General features: G+C 36.7%; 1 protein-coding gene across 5 annotated transcripts in view; it reads left to right on the top strand.

Annotated features, from left to right (window-relative positions):
- The window catches only part of LOC115837314 (probable cation-transporting ATPase 13A4), a 39,224-nt gene that overhangs the window by 10,847 nt on the left and 4,219 nt on the right, over positions 1-24,158 (top strand). For 2 of the 5 annotated variants that reach the window (XM_030822990.1, XM_030822989.1), the window contains 4 exons: positions 12,612-12,783; positions 14,959-15,152; positions 16,255-16,343; positions 19,929-20,009. In XM_030822990.1, coding sequence (XP_030678850.1) covers positions 12,612-12,783; positions 14,959-15,152; positions 16,255-16,343; positions 19,929-20,009 — 536 coding nt within the window. Of the gene's footprint in view, positions 1-12,611; positions 12,784-14,958; positions 15,153-15,451; positions 15,663-16,254; positions 16,344-19,928; positions 20,010-20,406; positions 20,544-20,619; positions 22,600-24,158 lie in introns of those variants that run through there. The other 3 variants (XR_004032362.1, XM_030822992.1, XM_030822991.1) reach the window with 3 other exon arrangements.

Below are 24,158 nucleotides of genomic sequence, written 5' to 3'. Positions count from 1 at the left end.
TATATTATTAATTGCACATTTATAAAATTTACTTTTAATAATGGCTGTTTTGAATAACTGCCTTGAAATTTAGCAGCAATTTGCCCTTATGAGCCAATATGAACCAGCTACAGCCACCATTGTCTGACTGTACATTACTGACACATTACAAAGATGCAAGTCTTTAATTGCCTCTTCTACTTGCCTCACGGTCTTTATATCTTCTCATCATAATCTTTATATCTTGTCATCATAATCTTAACAGCTATCATGTCAATTTATTTTAAAAACTTGTGTAAACACTCAAAAGAACTTGCTAAGTGGAGCAACCCCTCTATATTCTTCAACAGCACCTCCCTGACACTGCTCTATCAGGGTCCACCAATGACTTCCTTGCTATCAGCAACAGGAGCCCCTTCTCTCTGTTATCTTTGACTTTCTCAACAGCACTGTCTTTCCTCTGGAGGTTTCTTTTGACGTTCATGCTACACACATTCCTGGATTACCTACCACCTTAATGAATACAGCTTCCCCATCTCTTTTGCTGATCCCTGCTCCTTTACTTGTTCTCTAACTTTTAGAATATTTCAAGTCTTGTTCTTGGATCTGCTGTCTTTTCAGCCTATACCATCTCCATAAGTAATCTCAACCAACCCCATGACTTTAATATTATCTATCTGCTGATGAATTTCAAATTTATATCTCCAGCCTTGATGTCTATCCAAAGCTCTGGAAATGTAGCTACTCTGCGTCTAACCATGGATATTTAATAGGAATTAAACTTCACATTCTTAAACAGAACTCTTAATTCCCCCAGATCTGATATTCAGTATAATCATTACGTACTTACTGGGTCCCTAGTTTGTGCTACTTAGTGATCTAGGAACTTGGGATAATACATCAGTGAAACAAAACAAGGTTTCTTTCCTTATGGAGCTTACATTCTACTGGAATTGCACTATTATCTACCTAGTTGTTCAAGTCAAAGAACTAGAGTCATCCTTTATTTTTCCCGTTTCTTCACCCATCGCATCCTATACATTTGAAATTTCTGTTGGCACTGCCGCCAAAACATACTCTGATTCCCCCCCTCCATTTTCAATGTAGCTGCCATCATTAGTCACTAAGCAATGCCAGCTCTCTTGTGCATTACTGTAACAACTTTATAGCTGATCTTGCTTCCACTGTTGCTGCCCTCTCCTCACTCCCATTTACACAATAGTAAGAGTGTTGTTTTTAAATATAAATTTTATTATTCATTCTATTGCTTAAAATGCTCCAATGGCTTCCCATTTTGACTCAGTTCAAGTCCTACATGATTGGGCTCCTGACTACTTCACCAACTTCACCTCTACCCGCATTGCCACTCACTGATGTGACTACTGCACTGGTCTTACTGTCTCTAGTACATTGTCAAGCTGTGGTCAACTCAAGTACCCTTGCATTGGCTATTCCTTTTGCCTAAAATACTCTCCCCTTGGATCTTTATATGTCTTTGACTTTTTTTCATTATTCATATTTGAGCTCAAATGTCACTTCTTCAGAAAGATCACTTTAATAGTGAACAAGCCAGTTCTCTATCACACAACTCTGCTTTATGTTTTCACAGTACTTTCCACAATCCGAAGTTACTATATTTATCTTTGTTTTCATTAGCTTTTTGCCTGCTTCTCCTCATCCAGAATGTGTGTTTCATGAGAACAACATTTAGTCTGTATTGATCCATGCTGTAATCCCAATACTTCTGACATATTAAAGGAGCTTGTTAAATATTTGTTAAATCTATTGAAAGAACAACCTCGTACAGGCTTTGTTAACTTTGTTAGCAGAGTTCCCCTTCACACGAAGCCAAATTTATCTCTAAATGTGTAACTTTCATCCATCCCAGTTTTGCCATTTGAGGTGTCACAGAAGAGTTTAATTTTTTCTCCAGAACAGTCCTTCTGTTTGAAATTTATTTTGAACAGAAAATTCTATTTGAAAGAATTTGGAAACAGCTCTCATTTATTCTGTGATTGTTCTCTTCTCCATAACAAGTACCTTTAGGATTTTCTCTATTTTTTGTTAAACAACTTGATTCTTTTCTGTTTAACATATATTAAGTGTATATGTTGTTAACATATATTCACTGTGAAAGATGGAAAACATTTCAAGATATAACAGAGAAAAACCTATTTTTATCTTACTATCCAGAGCTAACCAATTAAAGCATTTTGATGTATTTCTGTCCAGTGTTTTCTCTATATAAATTAAGAAATTAGAATTATGTCTTCTATATAGTGCATCTTATTTTCATTTTCATTTTTTTCTTGTGGTAAAATTATATAACATAAAATTTGTCATTTTTATTTTTTTATGTGTATAATTTAGGGACATGAATTACATTCACAGTGTTTGCAATCATCACCACTATATATTTTCAAAAGTTTTTCATCACCTCAAACAGATACTCTATCCATTAAGCAATAACTCCCCATCCTTTCTCCCTCCAACCCATGGTTAACTCTAATCTATTTTTTGTCTCTATGAATTTGCCTATTCAATATATTTCATATAAATGAAGTCAGGCAGTTTGTACCATTGTATCTGGTTTCTTTAGTATAATCCATTTTGTAACATGCATCAGAACTTAATTCGTTTTTATAGCTGAATAATATTCCATTATATGTATATATCACATTTTACCTATCCATTTATTTGTTGATGGACTTGGGTGCTCCTACCCACAGGTTGTTGTGAATAATGCTGCAATGAACATTTGCATAAAATAACATTTTAAGTCCCTGTTTTCAACTCTTTTGGGTATAAAGTGGAATCTGGGTCGTATGTTAATCATATATTTAACTTTTCAAGGAACCACCAAACTATTTTCCTAATGACTGCATCATTTCACATTCTCACTAGCAATATATAAGGGATCTAATTGCTTCACAGCCTCATCAGCTCTTGTTATTTAATGGTCAAAGATTATTTTAACCATCCTAATAGGTTTGGAGTGATATCTTATTATGATTTTGACTTGCATTTCTCTAATGACTAATAATAGTGAACATATAGTCATGTGCTCATCAGCCATTTACATGTCTTCTTCGGAGAAATGTTTATTCAGGTCCTTTGACCATTTGCTAATTGAATTTTTGTCTTCTGGGGTTTTTTTTATTATTATTATACCTTAAGTTCTAGGGTACATATGCACAACGTGCAGGTTTGTTACATATGTATACATGTGCCATGTTGGTGTGCTGCCCCCATTAACTCATCATTTACATTAGGTATATCTCCTAATGCTATCCCTCCCCACTCCCCCCACCCCATGACAGGCCCCGGTGTGTGATGTTCCCCTTCCTGTGTCCAAGAGTCCTCATTGTTCAATTCCCACCTATGAGTGAGAACACGCGGTGTTTGGTTTTTTGTCCCTGCAATAGTTTGCTGAGAATGATGGTTTCCAGCTTCATCCATGGCCCTACGAAGGACATGAACTCATCCTTTTTTATGGCTGCATAGTATTCTATGGTATATTTGTGCCACATTTTGTTAATCCAGTCTATCATTGATGGACATTTGGGTTGGTTCCAAGTCTTTGCTATTGTGAATAGTGCCACAATAAACATATGTGTGCATGTGTCTTTATAGCAGCGTGATTTATAATCCTTTGGGTATATACCCAGTAATGGGATGGCTGGGTCAAATGGTATTTCTAGTTCTAGATCCTTGAGGAATCGCCACACTGTCTTCCACAATGGTTGAACCAGTTTACAGTCCCACCAACAGTGTAAAAGTGTTCCTATTTCTCCACATCCTCTCCAGCACCTGTTGTTTCCTGACTTTTTAATGATGGCCATTCTAACTGGTGTGAGATGATATATCTCATTGTGGTTTTGATTTGCATTTCTCTGATGGCCAGTGATGATGAGCCAGTCTGTTGGCTGCATAAATGTCTTCTTTTGAGAAGTGTCTGCTCATGTCCTTTGCCCACTTTTTAATGGGGTTGTTTGTTTTTTTCTTGTAAATTTGTTGGAGTTCTTTGTAGATTCTGGATATTATCCCTTTGTCAGATGAGTAGATTGGAAAAATTTTCTCCCATTCTGTAGGTTGCCTGTTCATTCTGATGGTAGTTTCTTTTGCTGTGCAGAAGCTCTTTAGTTTAATTAGATCCCATTTGTCAGTTTTGGCTTTTGTTGCCATTGCTTTTGGTGTTTTAGACATGAAGTCCTTGCCCATGCCTATGTCCTGAATGGTATTGCCTAGGTTTTCTTCTAGAGTTTTTATGGTTTTAGGTCTAACATTTAAGTCTTTAATCCATCGTGAATTAAATTTTGTATAAGGTGTAAGGAAGGGATCTAATTTCAGCTTTCTATCTATGGCTAGCCAGTTTTCCCAGCACCATTTATTCAATAGGGAATCCTTTCCCCATTTCTTGTTTTTGTCAAGTTTGCCAAAGATCAGATGGTTGTAGATGTGTGGTATTCTTTCTGAGGGCTCTGTTCTGTTCCATTGGTCTATATCTCTGTTTTGGTACCAGTACCATGCTGTTTTGGTTACTGTAGCCTTGTAGTATAGTTTGAAGTCAGATAGTGTGATGCCTCCAGCTTTGTTCTTTTGGCTTAAGATTGTCTTGGCAATGCAGGCTCTTTTTTGGTTACATATGAACTTTAAAGTAGTTTCTTCCAATTCTATGAGAGTCATTGGTAGCTTGGTCGGGATGGCATTAAATCTATAAATTACCTTGGGCAGTATGGCCATTTTCACGATATTGATTCTTCCTATCCATGACCATGGAATGTTTTCCATTTGTTTGTGTCCTCTTTTATTTCATTGAGCAGTGGTTTGTAGTTCTTCTTGAAGAGATCCTTCACATCCCTTGTAAGCTGGATTCCTAGGTATTTTATTCTCTTTGAAGCAATTGTGAATGGGAGTTCACTCATGATTTGGCTGTTTCTCTGTTATTGGTGTATAAGAATGCTTGTGATTTTTGCACACTGAGTTCTAGCAGTTCTTCATATATCGTGGATATTAAACCCTTATGAGACATAAAATCACAAATATTTTCTCCTATGTTATCTTTTCACTTTTTAAGTAATGTCCAAGTTTTTAATTTTAATGGAGTTCTATTTATTTATTTATATATTTGTTTGTTCATGTATTTGGTGCTATATCTAAGAATCCAATGCCAAATTCAAGGTTATGAATATTTCTCCCTAAGTTTCTTCTAAGTATTTTATGTTGTTAACTCTTACATTTAGGTCATTGATCCATTTTTTGTGTTAATTTTTACATGTGGTATGAAGTAGAGGTCGAACTTCCTTACTTTGTATGTGGAAATCTGGTTGTCCCAGCTTGTTGAAGAGACTATTCTTTCCTTCATGAAATGGTATTAATATGCATTTTGAAATCAATTGGCCATAGATGTATGGGCTTATTTCTGGACCCTCAATTCTATTCCATTGGTCTACATGTATTTCTTCATGTTAGCACCAAACTGGTTTGGTTACTGAGTTTGGGTTTGGGAAGTGTGAGTCCTTCAATGCTATTTTTCTTTTCGAGATTTTTAGAAACGATTTAGGGACCCTTATAATTTCATATAAATTTGAGGACTGACTCCATTTCTCTAAAAATAACTATTTAAATTTTGATAGAGATTGCATCAAATCTGTAGATCACTTTGGATAGTACAGACATCTTAATATTGAGTCTTCCAATCCATTAACATGAGATTTTAATGGGTTTTTCCATTTGTTTATGTCATCTTTAATTTCTTTCAACAAAGTTTTGTAGTTTTCAATGTGGAAGCCTTTCTCTTTCTTGGTTAAGTTTATCTCTAGGTATTTCATTTTTTGGAAATAGAATTGTTTTTTTAAGTTTATCTTTGAATTGTTCATTGCTGGTGTATAGAAACACAATGATTGTTTTTGTGTTGATCTTCTGCCCTGAAACATTGCTGTATTCAATTATTAATTTTATCAGCTTTCTTGTGAGTTTCTTAAGATTTTCAGTATGGGGGCTCTTGTCATCAGTGCATAGAGATGGTTTTACTTCTTTCTTCCAATTGGATGATTTTATTTCCTTTTTCTTTTTAAAAGTTACAACTTATTTTTAATTAACACGTTATTTGTACATATTTATGAGGTACAATGTGATGTTTCAATACATGTATACATTGTGTAATAATAAAATCATGGTAATTAGCATATTTATCACTTTGCACATTTATCATTTTTGTAATGAGAACATTCAGAATTCTCTTTTTTAGCAATTTTGGAATATAAAGCGTGCTATTGTTAATGATAATCATCCTACTGTGCAATGGAACAATAGAACTTATTCCTCCTATTGAACTATAACTTTGTACGTAGTGACAACCTTCTCTCCATCCCCTTCTCCTCTCTATCTCTGTTATTTCCACCCTTAAGAAACCACTATTCTACTCTCTACTTCTATGAGATCAACTTTTTTTGATTCTACAAATGAGTGAGGTCATGTGGAATTTGTCCTTCTGTGTCTGGCTTCTTTCACTTAGCACAATGTCCTCAAGCTTCATTCATGTTGTTGCAATTGACAAGACTTCCTTCTTTTTTAAGGCTGAATAGTATTCCATCGTGTATACCACATGTTCATTATTCATTTACCTGTTGATATATCCTTAGGGCAATTCCATGTTTTGGCTATTATGAATAGGGCTGCAATAAACACGGGAGTGCAGATATTTCTTTGACATACTGATGTTATTTTCTTTGGATATATACCCAGTAGTGGGATTGCTAGATCATATGGTAGTTCTATTTTTAATTTTTAAGGGAACCTCCATGCTATTTTCTTTAATGGCTGTATTAATCTGCATTTTGACCAACAGTATGTAAGGGTTCTCTTTTCTTTACATTCTCACTAATATTTATTATTTTTTGTCTTTTTGATAATAGCTGTTCTACCTGGAGTGAGATTATATCTCACTGTGGTTTTGATTTGCATTTCCCTGATAGTAATGATGTTGAACATTTTTTCATACATCTGTTGGCATATGGCATACCTATTTCTATGGTATTTTTTGGAGAAATGTCTAGTCAGGTATTTTGTCCATTTTTTAATTGAATTATTTTATTATTATTTTTTGCTGTTGAGTTTTTTTTGAGTTCCTGATATAATCTGGATATTAACCCCTTGTCAGGGGCTATTATATTATATTGCATAGTTTAGAAATATTTTCTTCCATTATGTAGGTTGTCTCTTTAATCTGTTAACTGTTTCCTTTGTTGTGCAGAATGTTTTTAGTTTTATGTAATCCCCATTTGTCTATTTTTACTTTTGTTGCCTATGCTTTTAGGGTTTTAGCAAAAAAAATTCTTGCCCAAATCAAAACCATGAAGCATTTTTCACATGTTTTTGTTTAGTAGTTTCATAGTTTCGAGTTTTACATTTAAGTTTTTAATCCACTTTGAGTTAATTTTCATATTTGGTGAGAGATAGGGGTCTAGTTCATTCTTCTGCATCGATAACCAATTTTCTCAGCACTATTCATTGAGGAGACAGTGCTTTCCCTAATGTGTGTTCTTTGCACCTTTGCCCAAAATCAATTGACTGTAGATGTTTTTATTTATTTCTGGAATCTCTATTCTGTCCCATTGGTCTATGTGTCTATTTTATACCAATACCAAGCTGTTTTAGTTACTGTAGTTTTGCAGTATATTTTAAAGTCAAGGATATGTGAGGCCTCTGGCATTATTCTTTTTGCTGAAGAGTCCTTTGGTTATTCAAGGTCTTCTGTGGTCCCTATACATTTTAGGATTTTTTTTCTATTTCTGTGAAAAATTTCTTTGGTGTTTTGATAGAGATTGGATTGAATCTGTAGATTGTTTTAGGTAGCAGGGATATTTCAACAATATTAATTCTTCCAATCAATTAACATGGGATGTCTTTTCATGTATGTGTGTTAGCTTCCATTTTTTTTTCACCAGTGTTTTATAGTTTCCAGTATAGAGATTTTTCACCTCCTTGGTTAAATTTATTTCTAGGCATCTTACTTTTTGTGGTGTAGCTATTGAAAGTGGCATTGTCTTCTTTATTTCTTTTATAGATAATTCACTATTAGCCTATATAAAAGCTACTGATTTTTCTATGTTGATTTTGGGTTCTAAAAATTTACTGAATTTATTTGTTAGTTCTATTAGTTTTCTGGTGGAGTCTTTAGGGTTATCTATGTATAAGAGCATACCACCACCAAACAGGGACAATTTGACTTTCTCCTTCCCAATTTGAATGTCTCTTTTTTTTCTCTTGCCTAGTTGCTCTGGCTAGGACTTCCAGTACTATGTTGAACAGAAGTGGCAAAAGTGGGCATCCTTTTCTTGTCCCAGATTTTAAAGGAAAAGCTTTTAACTTTTCCCCATTTAGTATGATTTTAGTTGTGGATTTGTCATACATGGCCTTTATTGCATTTAGGTGCATTTCTTCTATGCTTAATTTGTTCAGAGTTTTTAGCAGAAGAGAATTTTGAATACTGTTAAATGCTTTTTCTGAATCTGTTGAAATGATTATATGGTTTTTGTCCTTCGTCCTATTGATGTAATGTATCATGTTTATTGATTTGATATGTTGAACCATCCTTGCATCTTGGGGTGAATCCCACTTGATCATGGTGAATTACCTTTTTAACATGTTGTTAAATTCAGTTTGCTAGTATTTTGCTGAGGATTTTGTTTTTTACATCTATATTTACTAGAAATATTAGCCCTTTTTTATTGTGTCCTTGTAGTGGGGGACTCATAGAATGAGTTTGGAAGTATTTGCTCCTTTACAATGTTTAGGGATAGTTTGAATAGAATTGATATTAGTTCTTCATTAAATGTTTGGTAGAATTCAGTGGAGAAGCCATCAGGTACTGAACATTTTTTGATTGGAAAAGTTTTATTACTAATTCAATCTTGTTACTAATTATTGGTCTGTTCATGTTTTCTGTTTCTTCATGATTCATTCTTGGTAAGTTGTATGTGTCCAGGAATTTATCCATTTATTCTAGATTTTCTAATTTGTTGGCATACAGTTATTCATAATAATCTCTTATGATACTTTGCATTTCTGTGTTATTAGTTGTGATGTATCCTTTACCTCTGATTTTATTTATTTTAGTCTTCTCTCTTTTTTTCTTAGTCTGGCTATGGTTTGTTGATTTTGTTTATCTCCTCAGAAAACCAACTCTGTTTTGCTTATCTTTTATATTGCTTTTAGGTCGATTTCATTTGTTACTGCTTTATCTTTATTATTTCTTTCTTTCTACTAATATTGGGTTTAGTTTGTTGTTGTTCTTCTACTTCCTTGAGGTTCAACATTAGGTTGTTGTTTGTTATTTCTTCTTTATTCATGTAGGCATTTATTGCTGTAAACTTTCCTTTGAGTACTTTGAGTACTGCTTTTGCTGTATCCCAAAGGTTTTGCTGTGTTTGTTTCAATTTTCATTTTCTCTAAAAATTTTTTAACTTCTCTTCTAATTTCTTCATTGACTCATTTGTTGTTCAGTAGCACCTTGTTTAATTACCATATACTTGTATAGTTTCTGAAGGTCCTCCTGTCATTGATTTATAGTTTCATATTATTGTGGTTGGAAACAATACTTGATAGGATATTGATTTTTAAAAAATGTTTTAATACTTGTTTTGTGACCTACCATATGATCTAAACTGGAGAATGTTCCATGTGCATTAGAAAATAATGTGCATTCTTCTGTTATTGAATAGAAAGTTTTGTATATATCTATTAGGTCTACTTTGTCTAATGTACAGTTCAGTTCCCATATTTTCTAATTTTATGTCTAGTTGATGTGTCTCTTGTTGAAAGTGGGTTATTGAAGTCCCCTACTGTTATCGTCTTGCTATTTCTCCTTTTGTGCTCATTAACATTTGCTTTATGTATTTTCATGCTTCAATGTTGGGTGCATTGTCTCTTGTGACAGTTTTTGACTTGAAGTCTACTTTATCTGACCTAAGTATAGCCAATCTTGCTCTCTTTTGATTACCATTTGCATAGATGTAACATCTTTTTCCATTGTGTACTAAATAATATGGATATATAAAGTGAAATTGCAAACCAAAAATACACAAATATCAGCATTTATACTTGCTGATAGCTGATATAGTTACCTTTACTAGACATCATTATTTCTACATAAGTGTTTGAGTAGCTATCTTGTATTCTTTCATTTCAATCTGAGCCCTTTAGCGTTTCTTTTAGGGTAGGGTTACTGGTAACAAACTCTTTCAGCTTTTGTTTATCTGGGATGTCTTAATTTCTCTCTCGATTTTTGAAGGACAGGTATACAATTCTTAGTCAATAGTTCTTTCTTTTTCTTTCAGCATCTTAAATGTTATCCCTTGACTTCTGGCTTCCATGGTTTCTAATGAGAAATTGGCTGCTAATCTTACTGAAGATCCTTCATAGGTGATGTGTCACTTCTCCCTCATTGCTTTCAAGATTCTTTGTCTTTGTTTTGTTTCGTTTTTTAATAGCTCAAATATGATGTCTTGATGTGAATCTCATTGGGTTTGACCTATTATAATTACTTGTACTTCTTGGATATGCAGATTTATGCCTTTCATCAAATTTGGGAAGTTTTCTGCCATTATTTCTTCAAATATTCTTTTTGTCTCTTTCTCTTCTCTCCTTCTGATACTCCCACAATGTACATGTTGGTCTGCTTGTTTGTGTTATACATGCCCCTTAGGCTCTGTTCATTTTTCTTTATTATTTTTTTTCTGTTCCTCAGGTTGGATATTTTCAACTGTCCTACCTTCAAGTTCACTGATTCTTTCTTCTGCCTGCTCAAGTTTGCTGTTGAACCCACTTAATAAATTTTTCACTTAACTTACAGTACTTTTCAGCTTCAGAATTTCTTTTGACTCCTTTTTATAATTTTTATCTCTTTACTGACATTCTCATTTTGATCATACATTGTTTTCTTAATTTCCTTTAGCTCTTTGCCTGTGGTTTCCCTTAGTTATTTCAGCATATTTAAGATAGTTGTTTTAAAGTCTTTACCTAATAAGTCTAATATCTGTGCTGCCTCAGGGACAAATTCTGTCCATTTATTTTGTTCTGTTGAATATTATAATGCTCTAACTCTGAAAATTAGATTCTTTTCCTATTTTAGGGTTTGAATTTTTTGTTTTACTCTTTGTTGAAGGCTGTAATAGTCCATTTGTTTAGTGACTTTCCAAAGCTTTTTTTGGAAAGACTGTACTAGTTTTCATGTGAGATCGCATATGTCTCTGTTCCTTCAGCTTTTGTTCAGCTAATGTTTTGATAGAGATTTACTTGACCTCTAGGAGTGAAAAAACAAACAAACAAAACCTTCTCCAGTCCTTACAGATTATTTCTGTGCTGGAGTACTTATTCAACACTTTGCCAGGCTTACATTGAGTCTGGAGATAATCCAAAGCTGCAGGCTTTGGGTCTTCTCTGGTCTTTACTGAGCATGTTCTATAACCTGGGATGCGCATAGCTTTTGCCCTGGGCATTTACATAGCATTCTACATTTCCCAGCATACACAGATGCTTTAGACTGCCCTAATTCCTCCAAGGAAATTTCCTTAGCTTTTCTTCCAGGCTTTAGATGGTTATTTTATGTATCAACTGTAATTTTTTTGCCCTAGGCAACTGCATTTGTTAGCCTAATAATGTTTTCAAGCAATGTGCACTGCTTTTCTGCCCAGAGTGAGTTCTGTGTTAGGTGGAACAGAGATGAGTGCCTGCATCAATCCTTCAGGTAGTTCCCAGACAGGTTGGAACAGACATATGTAACAATTTGTAAATAAGGCCTGCTATGCTCCTTTTGTAACCAGAGACCAGGGTCTCCCACTGGGAATGCAGGCTATCTTCAGGATTGTCACTAAGCTGAGCAGGGGGTGGATCAAGTGCAAGTAGAAATGCCGCAAAACTTTCCTGTGATCCTAAAGTTGTCTTTTTCTTGATTCAATGTTCACTTGGTTGCAGTAAACTTTTCTGTTGTTCAGATTTTCAGTTTTCTGACAGTTTCTGCTTGTATTTTGATATTTCTGTGGAGATGTGGGAACTTGGAGCTGCCTACTTCACCATTTTGCTGGATATCACCTATTATTTGTCATTAACTGTTTTAAAGCATTGCTTTTTAGTGACTACATGTTGTTCCATTGTATAGATGTACCATAACTTATTGTGAATGATGCCGTAATGAACATTTTTTCACATCTCTGATTAACTTTTTTAGCTTAGGATAAATTTCCAAAAGTAGAATAACTAAGTCAAAAGCTATGAACATATTTCAGTCTCTTCACATTTATTGCCAAATTGCCCTGCAGAAGGTTTGCATCAATTTATTTTCCCACAAGCAGTATATGAGAGAGTATATTTCATCCCTTCCTTCCCTGTAATTTAATAGTTTTTCCCTATTTATTAGGCCAAAAATCTCATCTTGTGGCTCTGTCTGCTCTTTTAAGAATTCTTTACAGGACTTGAATTTGAGTTCATTAATTGTTTTATTCCCTCAGTTTGTGATGTACTCCAGTTTGTCCATTTCCTCAAATGTATGGGCCAATGAACTTACGCCATTCTTCTGATCAAGAATACATTTTCCCGCTCTCATAAATATCAAATTTGAATTTATTTTATAGTGAATCTGAATGGTGCCTACCCTAAGCTGGTGCCTTTCAGACCTGCAGGACGGCTGATCTCTCCACCTCTGCTACTCTCTGTGATTTTCAACATTCTTCTCAGCCTGGCCATGCATATTGCAGGCTTCGTCCTGGTTCAGAGGCAGCCTTGGTATTCCGTGGAGATACACAGGTATGAGTACAGTCTCAACTTCTGCTTCTCACATTCTAATTTCTATCAAACATCCTCTGGCCAATATGACGGGAGGCAAACGGGTCTTCATTCTGCCAAAAGTTTTGGCTTTTTAAAGTCCCTTGGGCAAATTTTCAGTGATTATTTCTTCTCTGTAGTACAATTTAATGCTAATGAATGTATCTTTCATTCATTAGCACTTATCTTTGTCTGTCTTATATGATAATGATCTATGACCATCTTTGATATCTAGGGTGGCCATGGATTATAGTTTGCCTGAGCAGCCCCAGTTTAAGTAGCCCAGTTTAAATTAAGTGATGTCCCAGTGAAATTATTAACATCTTTCCTTTTCACCTTCAAAACTATCCTTGTTATTTAAGTTATATATTCAACTCACAAATTATCAGAGATTTGTTGTTGTTGTTTATCGGGGGAACCTGCCCCCAATATTTCAACATAGGTTCTTTCTAATTTCCCTAAGTGTCTGCCGGCTGAGAAATAAAGAGAAAGAATACAAAGAGAGGAATTTTGCAGCTGGGCCTCCGGGGTGACATCACATATCGGTAGGACCGTGATGCCCACCTGAGCTGAAAAACCAGCAGGTTTTTATTAAGGACTCCAGAAGGGGAGGGGGTGTGTGAACAGGGAGTAGGTCACAAAGATCACATGCTTCTGAGGCCAATAAAGATCACAAGGCAAAGGGTAAAGCAAAGATCATAAGGCAAAGGGTGAAATCAAAAGCTCCTGATAAGGGTCTATGTTCAGCTGTGCATGTATTGTCTTGACAAACATCTTAAGCAACAGAAAACAGGGTTCAAGAGCAGAGAATCTGTCTGACCTCAAATTCACCAGGGTGGGGTTTTTTCCCCACCCTAATAAGCCTGAGGGTACTGCAGGAGATCGGGGTGTATTTCAGTCCTTATCTCAACCACATAAGACAGACACTCCCAGAGCAGCCATTTGTAGACCTCCCCCCAGGAATGCATTCCTTCCCCCCAGGATATTAATTATTAATATTCCTTGCTAGAAAAAGAATTCAACGATATCTTCCCTACTTGTGTGTCCATTTATAGGCTCTCTGCAAGAAGAAAAACATGGCTCTATTCTGCCCGACCCTGTAGGCCGTCAGACCTTATGGTTGTCTTCCCTTGTTCCCTAAAATTGCTGTTATTCTGTTCTTTTTCAAGGTGCACTGATTTCATATTGTTCAAACACACGTGTTTTACAATCAATTTGTACAATAGTGGTCCTGAGGTGACATACATTCTCAGCTTATGAAGATAACAGGATTAAGAGATTAAAGTAAAACAGGCATAAGAAATTATAAGAGTATTATTTGGGAACTGATAAATGTCCATGAAATCTTCACAATTTATGTTCAGAGATTGCAGTAAAGACAGGCATAAGAAATTATAAAAGTATTAATTTTGGGAACTGATATATGTCCATATTAAAATGAAATCTTCACAATTTATGTTCCTCTGCCACAGCTCCAGCCAGTCCCACTGTTCGAGGTCCCTGACTTCCTGCAACAGTTGTTGTTGTTGCTGTTATAGAGATGGAGTCTCTCTCTGCTGCCCAAGGTGGAGTGCAGTGGTGTGTTCTAGGCTCACTGCAACCTCTGCCTCTGGGTTCAAGCAATTATCCTGCCTCAGCCTCCCCAGTAGCTGAGATTATAGGCACATGTTGCCATGTGTGGCTAATTTTTTTGTATTTTTAGTAGAGATGGTGTTTCACCATGTTGTCCAGGCTGGTCTCAAACTTGTGGCCTCAAGTGAACCACCCATCTCGGCCTCCTAGGGATTACAGGTGTGAGCCACCACACTCGGCCAAATTATCAGAGATATTATGCCACTTGAGGGAGGAATTGTGATTTACCAATCTCTTTCCCATATAGCCTTAATGAATGTGCATAATTTGTTGAATACGTAGTTGTCTGAATCTGTCTCTCTCTCTCTGTCTCTCTCAATGTATCCAAAATATGGGTCTATCTGTGTTTGTTGTTTTTTTCCCTATTTTTCAGTGTGTGTGTGTGTGTGTTTTCCAAAGCACAGGCAATTATAGAAGCATTGAGTGCCTGCTCTGGACACTGTTTGGTATGGAATCTTCTGGATACAAATGCTCCATAAAGCCTTGTCATCTTACTTCATTAGCTTCTTTGGTTTTCCCTTTTAGTGCCTGCACAGTACAAAATGAAAGCATCTCAGAGTTAACCATGTCTCCAACTGCTCCAGAAAAAATGGAAAGTAGTAGTGCCTTCACAAGTTTTGAGAACACTACAATCTGGTTCTTGGGAACAATCAACTGTATCATTGTGGCTGTTGTGTTCTCTAAAGGAAAACCATTTAGACAGCCAACTTATACAAACTGTGAGTAGAACTGTACTGGATCAGAGGTGAGAAGTCATCAGAGAGTAGAACAGACATGTCCAGGTCACTTAGGGAACAGCTGTAGAGTTGATTCTTATCTAGCATCTCTTGACTTCCACTCTAGGGCTCTGCAAAACACATCGTACAGCCTCATTTTCATGGTTCTTTGCTCTTTCCTTCAAAGCTACATTAACTACTAGGGCTTCTTTCTCCCTTTCCTTCACCAGAAGTTTGCCTCTGGGTGTCTTTCTTGGGATCACTCCAAATTGAAAAGACCAATTTATTTCTCTACTTGTCAGTACTTGTCAGAATTCACTCTGGAAACAATGGAGAGAAGCGTAACAGAACTCAAGTGGATCCTGTCTCTTGCCATGAAGGCAATAGTCAGGGTGGCATTGTTGGTGGCAGGCTGCTAGTGGGTCCAGCCTGGAGGAACCTGACTAGAGAGGGTTATGGAGGCTCTCGGCCAGAGTACCTCCCTCCTACTTCCTTACATTTTGGAGTGGGAAGGTATGTTTGGATGAGAAATGAGTGACCTGTTTAATCTTGGAGACATTTATTTGTATATCATCACTACTCTTCTTATTGAAAAAATTCAAAGCCCAAATTGAGTTCCTTTGTGAATATTTTCATAAACATTTATTTGTTCAGAGAAGATTATTTAGCTTTTCTTCTTCCTGGGATGAGGAAGCAGCTAAATACCTCTACATGATACCAATTTAAAAATTGGTTTATTGACAGGCTTCCTTTTTACCAGAAAATGATTTGAGGCAGATAATTTGCATTAAAGTGACTCAGATACTTGAATGTCTTCAAGGCATTTATTGAACACGTATTTTGTCAATGTTACCCTATGTAGATCTACTACCTTTATTAATTGAAACTTAAAATGTGCATGTGAAAATTTTCACTTGCTTCAAGGACATGCATAGAAATTATAGAAGTAAGACCCATTGCTTAGAAATGAATACCTTCCATCTAGTATTTGGATGTAGAAATCAAGTAAATTAAATCAGTGTTAATCTAGAATACATCCGTCAATATATGTGACATTTTTCACTCTGATTTCTCAAAATAATACCTTGTGTTCTTATTTCCTCAGATATATTTGTCCTTGTGCTGATAACACAGCTTGGTGTGTGTCTATTCATTCTATTTGCTGATATACCAGAATTATATAGACGTTTGGATGTAAGTCTAATCTTTGGGATATGATGATGCTTTACAGTTATGTAACAGTTTAACTTTAAAAAGCAGATCACAATTTCAATTGACCTGATTTTTGGCACAAATTATTCTTTTGGGATGGCAGAGCTAAAAAAAAAAAAAAGTTAAATTTATCTATGTTTTTATTTAAACTGGTGAAGAAATAAAATTCTACCCAGTTTTGATTTCATGAGACTAAAGATAGCCTTTAAGTATTGAATACTTTAATTTTATTTTCCTCTTATTATTTAAGAGACAGGATCTCACTTTTTTGCCCAGTCTGGAGTGCCATGGTGCAGTCGTAGCTCACTATAGCCTCAAACTTCTGAGCTCAAGCAGTTCTCCCACTTCAGCCTCCCGAGTAGCTAGGACTGCAGAAGTGTGCCATGATGCCCAGCTAATTTTTTTAAAACAATTTTTGTAGAGATGGGGGCTTGCTATGTTGCCCAGGCTGGTCTCAAACTCCTGGCCTCAAGCTAGCCTCCTGCCTTGGCCTCCCAATGCGCTAGGCTTACAGGCTTGAGCCACCGCATCTGACCAAAAATTTTTATTTTAAAAGATCTCCTATAAGATGAGAAAACGTTCTTCTATATTTTCTCTTTCAAATATGAGAGAATTTTTTCCTAATTGCTTCTTTTTTTTGAAGTTGTTTAAAACTGTTTTGCCTGTAGCTTTTTTTTTGGTTATCATATATTTATGTATTTTTTTACGGCTTTAAAAATGTTTTCTGTGTTCATACTTAGTGTCTGTAAAACTTACTTTCCAAGAGCCACACTTTTCCTCATAAACTCTCTTATATTTTATAATATTGATACAGCTATAAAAACCCACAAGATACCAAAATTTTACATATCCAAGCCAGGGAAAAACATATTTTGATCCCCTTAACCTATCCTACTTTTATTACAATTTAATCATGGCTAAATGATCTTCAGATCAAGAAATGCAATATTGAAGAGATGACTAAAGAAACAGTTCTTTTAATTGAGTGCTTTGTATATCTGGTTGCCTCTCCATCTCAAAGATGAGTTTCATGAGGTCCAACAGTGTATCTTTTTCATCCTTGTATTACCAGTGCCTTCCATAAAGAATGGCAAAAAATGACAAAGGAACGACTGACGGATCATTGCGTATCAGACTCCTAAATATAAACAAGCACTTAGAGCATACAGTGCGTTCCCAACCAGCAACACCTGCACAAACCCACAGTGACATTTGGCATACTAACTAATATCTTTAGTTTGACATACTAATATATTTAGCATGAGTCTTTTTATTTTTGTAACTACATTACTGTGGTTAGCAGTGTAATTACCACTGTTGTTAAGTGCCTTCGTGAATTAAATTAAGTATTCATGGAAATAAGTGGGCTTTGCCCACTGGTCTTCTAAGTCAGTTAAAACTTCTTAATCCTACAGAAGTTAAGGATGAGATGTGATGAGTTGAATGTCACTTTTTAATAGAAGAAGATTCTTACAGAAAGACTGGGTCGTCTGGTATAACAAAATAGGGAACATATCTAATTTGGAGAGAACCTGGGTAGGGTCATTGCCAGCATGACTGCAAAGGATTCTGCAAAGAATTATTGTTCACTTTATTATTACATAAAAATATATGTTCTTTTTAGAAAATGTAGAATGTGCAGGCAAGGAAAATTATAACATTATTCACTATATTCTTCCTTCTTTTACAATTCGTATATTATAAACGTGTTGATTAATTTTTAGTTTTTTTTAAAAAGGATGGAATCATGTTGTTTTGCAACCTAGAAACTGTTTACTTAAAAATTTATAAATTATTTAAATAGAGAACATATTCATTTGGTTCACAATTCAAATGTTTAAAAAGCCATATAGTGACAATCCCCATCCCATCTTAGATTCCCAGTTACCAGTTCCCCTCCCTGGAGGTAACCAATGACACCAGTTTATTTTACACACTTTGGGACATATTTTGTACATTCTTCTTCCACGTTTTTACATAAATAGTAGACAACTATTATATTTGTTCAGGTCTTCTGAGATGTAGATGTCAAGTTGAGTTTAGTTATGCAAGAGATTTATTGGAGGAAATTCCCGGGGTGGGGGTAAGGGAATAGAAAGCCAGAGGAAGTGAGGAGAGGCATCACACTGTGATGTGGGTTTATCCTCAAAAAAGAAGGGAGGGAAGAAGGAGGGCTGGATGTGTAGCATCTCAGACTGCAGTACACTTCTAAGAAAGTCAGGCCAAAGTTGCCCATCAGGAGTTTCTACGTCTCGTAAGAATGAGTCTGATTAGAATACGTGCTGTCCTCATTTCTTGGCTATGTGCAGCTTATGACTTTAGATATGCTTTACAGTGGATGTGGTGGTGGATTCTGAGCATTACAGTTGGGGTATCCACCATTTATCCTCCCAGCAGCAGAAGATCTGAGTGGAAAATTTTCATGGCTGCTGCAACACATACATTGTCCTGCACCTTGCTTCTTTCATATAACAGTATTAATTGTTCCATATCAATACATACATTTTCCTCATTCTTTTTAACGCTAATATAATATTTTATTTTATATAAATGCATATTATGTATATGTCATTTGTATACCATGCTTCATATGTAGTCCCATATTGATAGACATTTAAGATGTTTCCAAGTTTTTATTATTGCAAACAAAGCTGCAATAAAAATATTATTGTGCATATATCATTTTAGCCATATACAAGTATATTTCTCAGATAAATTCCTAGAAGTGGATTTGAATTTTTAACTTTGAGAACACTGTCCTCTATGGAACTGTTTCAGTTTTTACTCTCACTAATGTATGAGGCAATGCGTAAGTCAGTGCCAGGTACAATGGGATGCCCTTGGCACTTTTTCATTCATTAATTCACCCACTGATTCACTCATTCACCATACGTATATATCAGGCATGTGCCTGGAAGGGGTTGGGGAAGACACAGAGAAAATGGGCAAAGGGACAGGTCATGACAAGCTTGATTTCAGCTCCATTTGCTCCTTTGGCAAGTGCCCTTGTGAGGGTACACTGTGCAGCTGGATGCACAGTCCTGAGGGTGAAGCCCTGAGCCAGTGCTAAAGGCAGGGCTTGGCTGGGGAGAGACGTGACACCAGGGAGAAGAGGGCAATGCTGCCCAGTTGTGAAGGTTTGACATGTGTACCCTCAGGCCTCCTGGGGATAAAGCCACATTCCTGCCTCCCTTCTGAAAACAAAACAAAGCAAGCAAACAAAAAGTGATTTTACTATTTTTTTCTAATCGCAAAGTGACCAAAGTTGTTTTAGGAAATTTAGAAATTATAGAGAAACACACACGTCACAAGAAAAAAAAAAAGATAAAAGAAGAAAAGCAACACTCATAACCCCCAAATCATTAGCATCATGAGTTTAAACTTTCCGTACTTTTTCTGTGCATACAAGCATAGAAGTTCTTTATATATATAAGATTTATATAACATACACACATATATATTACATATGAGATTTATAACTTATGAAAATGTATACTGTGAACGTGTGAACATGTTTCCAGCATCTGCCTGTCTTCAGACTAACTGTGCTTCATCATCTCCCTCCAGCTGCTCTGCACTCCCATCCTGTGGAGGGTCTCCATTGTCATCATGCTCAGCTTGAATTTCATTGTGTCCCTTGTGGCCGAGGTAAGTGTGCTGATCTTGGGCTGCTGGTCTTGTGTGTGTGCACGCATGTGTGTAGGGGGACTTCTTTGGGACTCTGAAAACAACAACTTTAGCTGACATGGACTCAGCAGTGCAGGGGCTCCCTTCCTTCACAGTATAAGCAATGGTGCCTTCCTCTGATGAGTCCCAAGCAGGACATTAGTTTTCCCATCTGTCAAGTAGGGCGAGGAAGAATGGAATTATGATCTCTAAGGTCCTATTCATTTCTACAGTTTCCAAATAAAGACCCAACACAATTTACTTTTTAAAATTGAGATATGATTCACGCACCATAAAATTCACCCTTTTAAAGTACACAATTCAGTGGTTTTTAGTACACTCACTGAGTTGTACAACCATTAACACTACTTAATTGCAGAACATTTTCATCATCGCTAAAGAAATCCTGTACCTACTAGCCGTTGCTCTTCATTGCCCCTTCCGCCTTCTCCTGGGCCTTGGTAATCACTATTCTACTTTCTGACTGTGTAGATTTGACTTCTCTGGACATTTCATGTAAGTGAAACCATACAATATGTGGCCTTTTGCGTGTGGCTTCTTTCACTTAACTCGTATCATTTTTGCCTTACAGATGGGAAATGACATTCATAGTGAGCTTTTCTGGCTTTCATTCTCCAGCTTCCTTCCATTTGCTCCATTTTCCAGCTTTTATTCTTCAGCTCCCCTGTGCTCCATTTCCTCAGTGAAATGAACTTGTGCTCCTGCTTGCCTTCTCCACGTGATTCACGCTCTCCCCACTCAGTACTACCAGACACCATCTCCATTCTTCAAAGCCTGTTGTTAGGCAGGGGTGCCCTGGAAAGGCATTTATGAACAAAGGAGAGGTGAGATGCAGAATTCCATCTGTCTCTATTTCTGCTCTGAGTTACAGAACTAGAATTGTTCCAGCAAATGGAGTGTTCATGGTGAGCTGTGAGAACCTACAGCCTGACTTCCCTGCAGTATTGTGCAGGCAGCACCTTAAAGAGCCCTCCTGCTTACTCCTATGCAGAGTGAAGGCTGCACAGGAGCTGGTGGCAGAACAGGACATAGAATTTCAGTACTGGACCTTCTCTCTATATGCTAAACAAGAGCTTCTCAAACTTGAGTGGGCATCAGAATCACCCGGGAGGCTTGTTAAAACACACATTGCCAAGCCCTACCCGCAGTGTGTCTGATTCAGTAGGCCTAGAAGAAGTGCAGAAGTTAGCATTTCTAACAGGTTGTCAGGGGATTTTAATGTGACTAGTTCAGAGATCACACTTTGAGAAGCAATATGCTAAACCGTATGGTCTCTAAAGCAACCAGATTAATAAAAGAGCATTATCACGGGTGTCCTCAGACCCAATGGCAGAATGATGGTCTTTGCCCTTTAAAGGAGAATCTAATGTGTACATCTTATTCCTGTTCATGATCACAGGATTTCCTCTGTCTGGTGTATCTTTCCTCCATTTCTGCATATTAAAGTGCTATTCCATCCTCTACAGCACAGCTGTGGTAGTCTCTTCATGTATCTTTCCTGATCTCTGGATCAGGTAGGCAAGTAACGACTTAACTAACAGTGGCTTAAATAATAAAGATGTTTATTGACTCAAGAAGATTGAAGGTAGGTGGCTTCAGGACTGGCTTAGTAACTCAGTAGTGTCACTGGGAATCCACACGCTTTCACCTTTCTGTTCTACTATCCTTCCATGTGGTCTTTCATGTTTGTGCTTGTGATTATGGTGCCCAGATAGCTTCCACAGAGCTGGACTTTACATCTGTTTTCAGTGCAGGAAGAAAACGGAAGGAGAGGCCACAGCAAGCCAATTTCCATCAAGTCTGAACTTTTTCTTGGGAAACAAACTTTTCCTGAAGCTCACCAGCAGATTTCCTTTTATGCTTTATCGATTAGACTTGTGTCTCATGGTCATCATGAGTAGAAAAAGATTCTGGGAAAGTGGATCCATGTCAAAAGTTACACAGTTTGGCTTAGACCATTTATTATCATTATTTTTCCCTTTTAGGTGGGCAGGGAAGAGTTGGGAGGGAATGGGCTGTATGGTAATTAAGTATCAAAGTCTTCCTTAAAATCCTCTAGCAGGAAGTTCTTCCTTTTTCAGCATATTTGCAGTTAAGAGCACAAGCTCAGGGGTAATCTACGTGGGTGGGTTCGAATCCTGGCTCTACCACTTTCTTGCTCTCTGACTTTGGGCAAATTATTCCACTTATCTAATCTCTGATCAGCCCTGAAAACAAACAGGTTTGAGTAGGACCTTATCATTACTATGCCAGTGCTCATGATCGAACCTCCAGCTGAGAGGCATGAGAGCTAGTGTGGATAGCTTTAATTGCCCCCACCTTTAAAACAATTATTGATGTGTTTATATAGGTATGCTTGTGTGTATGAGTTATTTGAGTAGCCAGTCAGAAGAGCTCATGTGGTGAAATTTTTTTAAAGAAATGTCTCACCAAGGCTTTTTTTCTAGTTGTATTTTAGTCCATTCTCCCACTGCTGTGAACAAATACCTGAAACGGGGTAATTTATGAAGGAAAGAGGTTTAACTGGCTCATGGTTTTGCAGGCTGTACAGGAAGCATGGCTGGGGAGGCCTCAGGAAACTTTCAATCATGGCAGAAAGCAAAGGGGAAGCAGGCAGTTCCCGAGCAGGAGGAAGAGAGAGAAGGGGAAGGTGCTACACACTTTTAAACAATCAGATCTCATGAGAACTCACTCACTATCACAAGAACAACAAGGAGGAAATCCACCCCTATGATCCAGTCACCTCCCACTCAGCCCTTCCTGCAACATTGGGGATTATAATTCAGCATGAGATTTGGGTGGAGACACAAATTCAAATCATGTCACTAATTCTGCCTTGTATTTATAATGTGCAGTAATAGGACAGATCACCTCTCTATAGTTTCCTCTTCCAGAGCAGCAAGGTGATACAGGTCATCATAGCTCCAGAACTAAAAAACACTCAAGGCAAGACATAGAGATGGAGAGCACTAAAGTTTCTTTCTCTCTCTCTCTCTCTCTCTCCTCTGTGTGTGTGTGTGTGTGGTTTCATCTATTTTGTTTTAAGGCTTGCTAAGGTTTCCTGGAAGTAAGATTTTAAAACCTTTGCTTGATGCTCCTGCCTTATCCCAGCTCTAAGAACTACTGTTTTCATGTTAATGAAGGAGGACAAGAAACCCTTGCTGCAGGAAAGTAGAATAACTCATCTGGCTAAGTTTCCAAGAGGCTGAGATGGCTATATGGATCTTTAACAGCCCGGCAGCCAGCAGATGGTCAGTTATCACAGGAATAATTCAGACCAGCTATTCTCTATCCTTTCATGGGCAGTGGAACCCAAATGGCAAACATGGGTAGATTTTAGGAAAACTACTATCTCTGGAAAAGTTTCTTATAGAATCTCGCAGAATTAACTCTTTCAAATTAGCAAAGATGGACACGAAAATCAGTTCTAATTCTGTGGGACAGTTTCACGTCCCATATTTTTTCTTCGTTTCTTTCACAATAACCTCTAAGATGGTCAATCTTTGTGAGCAAACATGATAAAAGTGGAAAATTAATATGATAACCTCTCATGAGTTATAAGTTATAACTTGGGCTCTATTCAAGGCTCACTCTAACTCATGAAATAAAATGGCATTGCAAAATGTTTTCAAAGAGACGTATCTTTTGTAATCTTAAAATTGTATTTCAGTGAAGGTGAAGGTTAGAGGCATGTGTGAACAGGACCACAGTGCAGAGCCATTTGTTAAATGAGTAGTTCTGAAGGGTAGGCAAAGGGAGAGAGCTATGCCCTGCCGTGCCCTACATTGTAAAGGGAGTTATATAAGCCTTACAACAAACATAAGGAAGGGATTATTCTAATCACTGAGACGTGGATAGAGTGACTAATTTGCTCATAATAGGTGTCAGAGCTGGGACCCAAATCCAGATCTGTTCAACTCGAAGACTGGCCTGTGTGAAATTAAATATGCAGTGATATGTCAGGGTATATCAAAAACATGTCATATATGGGCCACATCTTTATATAGGGTCAATTGTGTTTAGTATTTAGTAGTAAGTAATTTTAAATGTCATTTTATATTAAATAAAATATAGATGTGCTATAGAGTGAAACATAGAATTTGAATGATT

Source organism: Nomascus leucogenys, chromosome 11 (genome assembly GCF_006542625.1).
Source record: "Nomascus leucogenys isolate Asia chromosome 11, Asia_NLE_v1, whole genome shotgun sequence".
In the NCBI taxonomy this organism is placed as follows: Eukaryota; Metazoa; Chordata; class Mammalia; order Primates; family Hylobatidae; genus Nomascus; species Nomascus leucogenys.
This window is presented reverse-complemented; position numbering and strand designations above follow the sequence as displayed.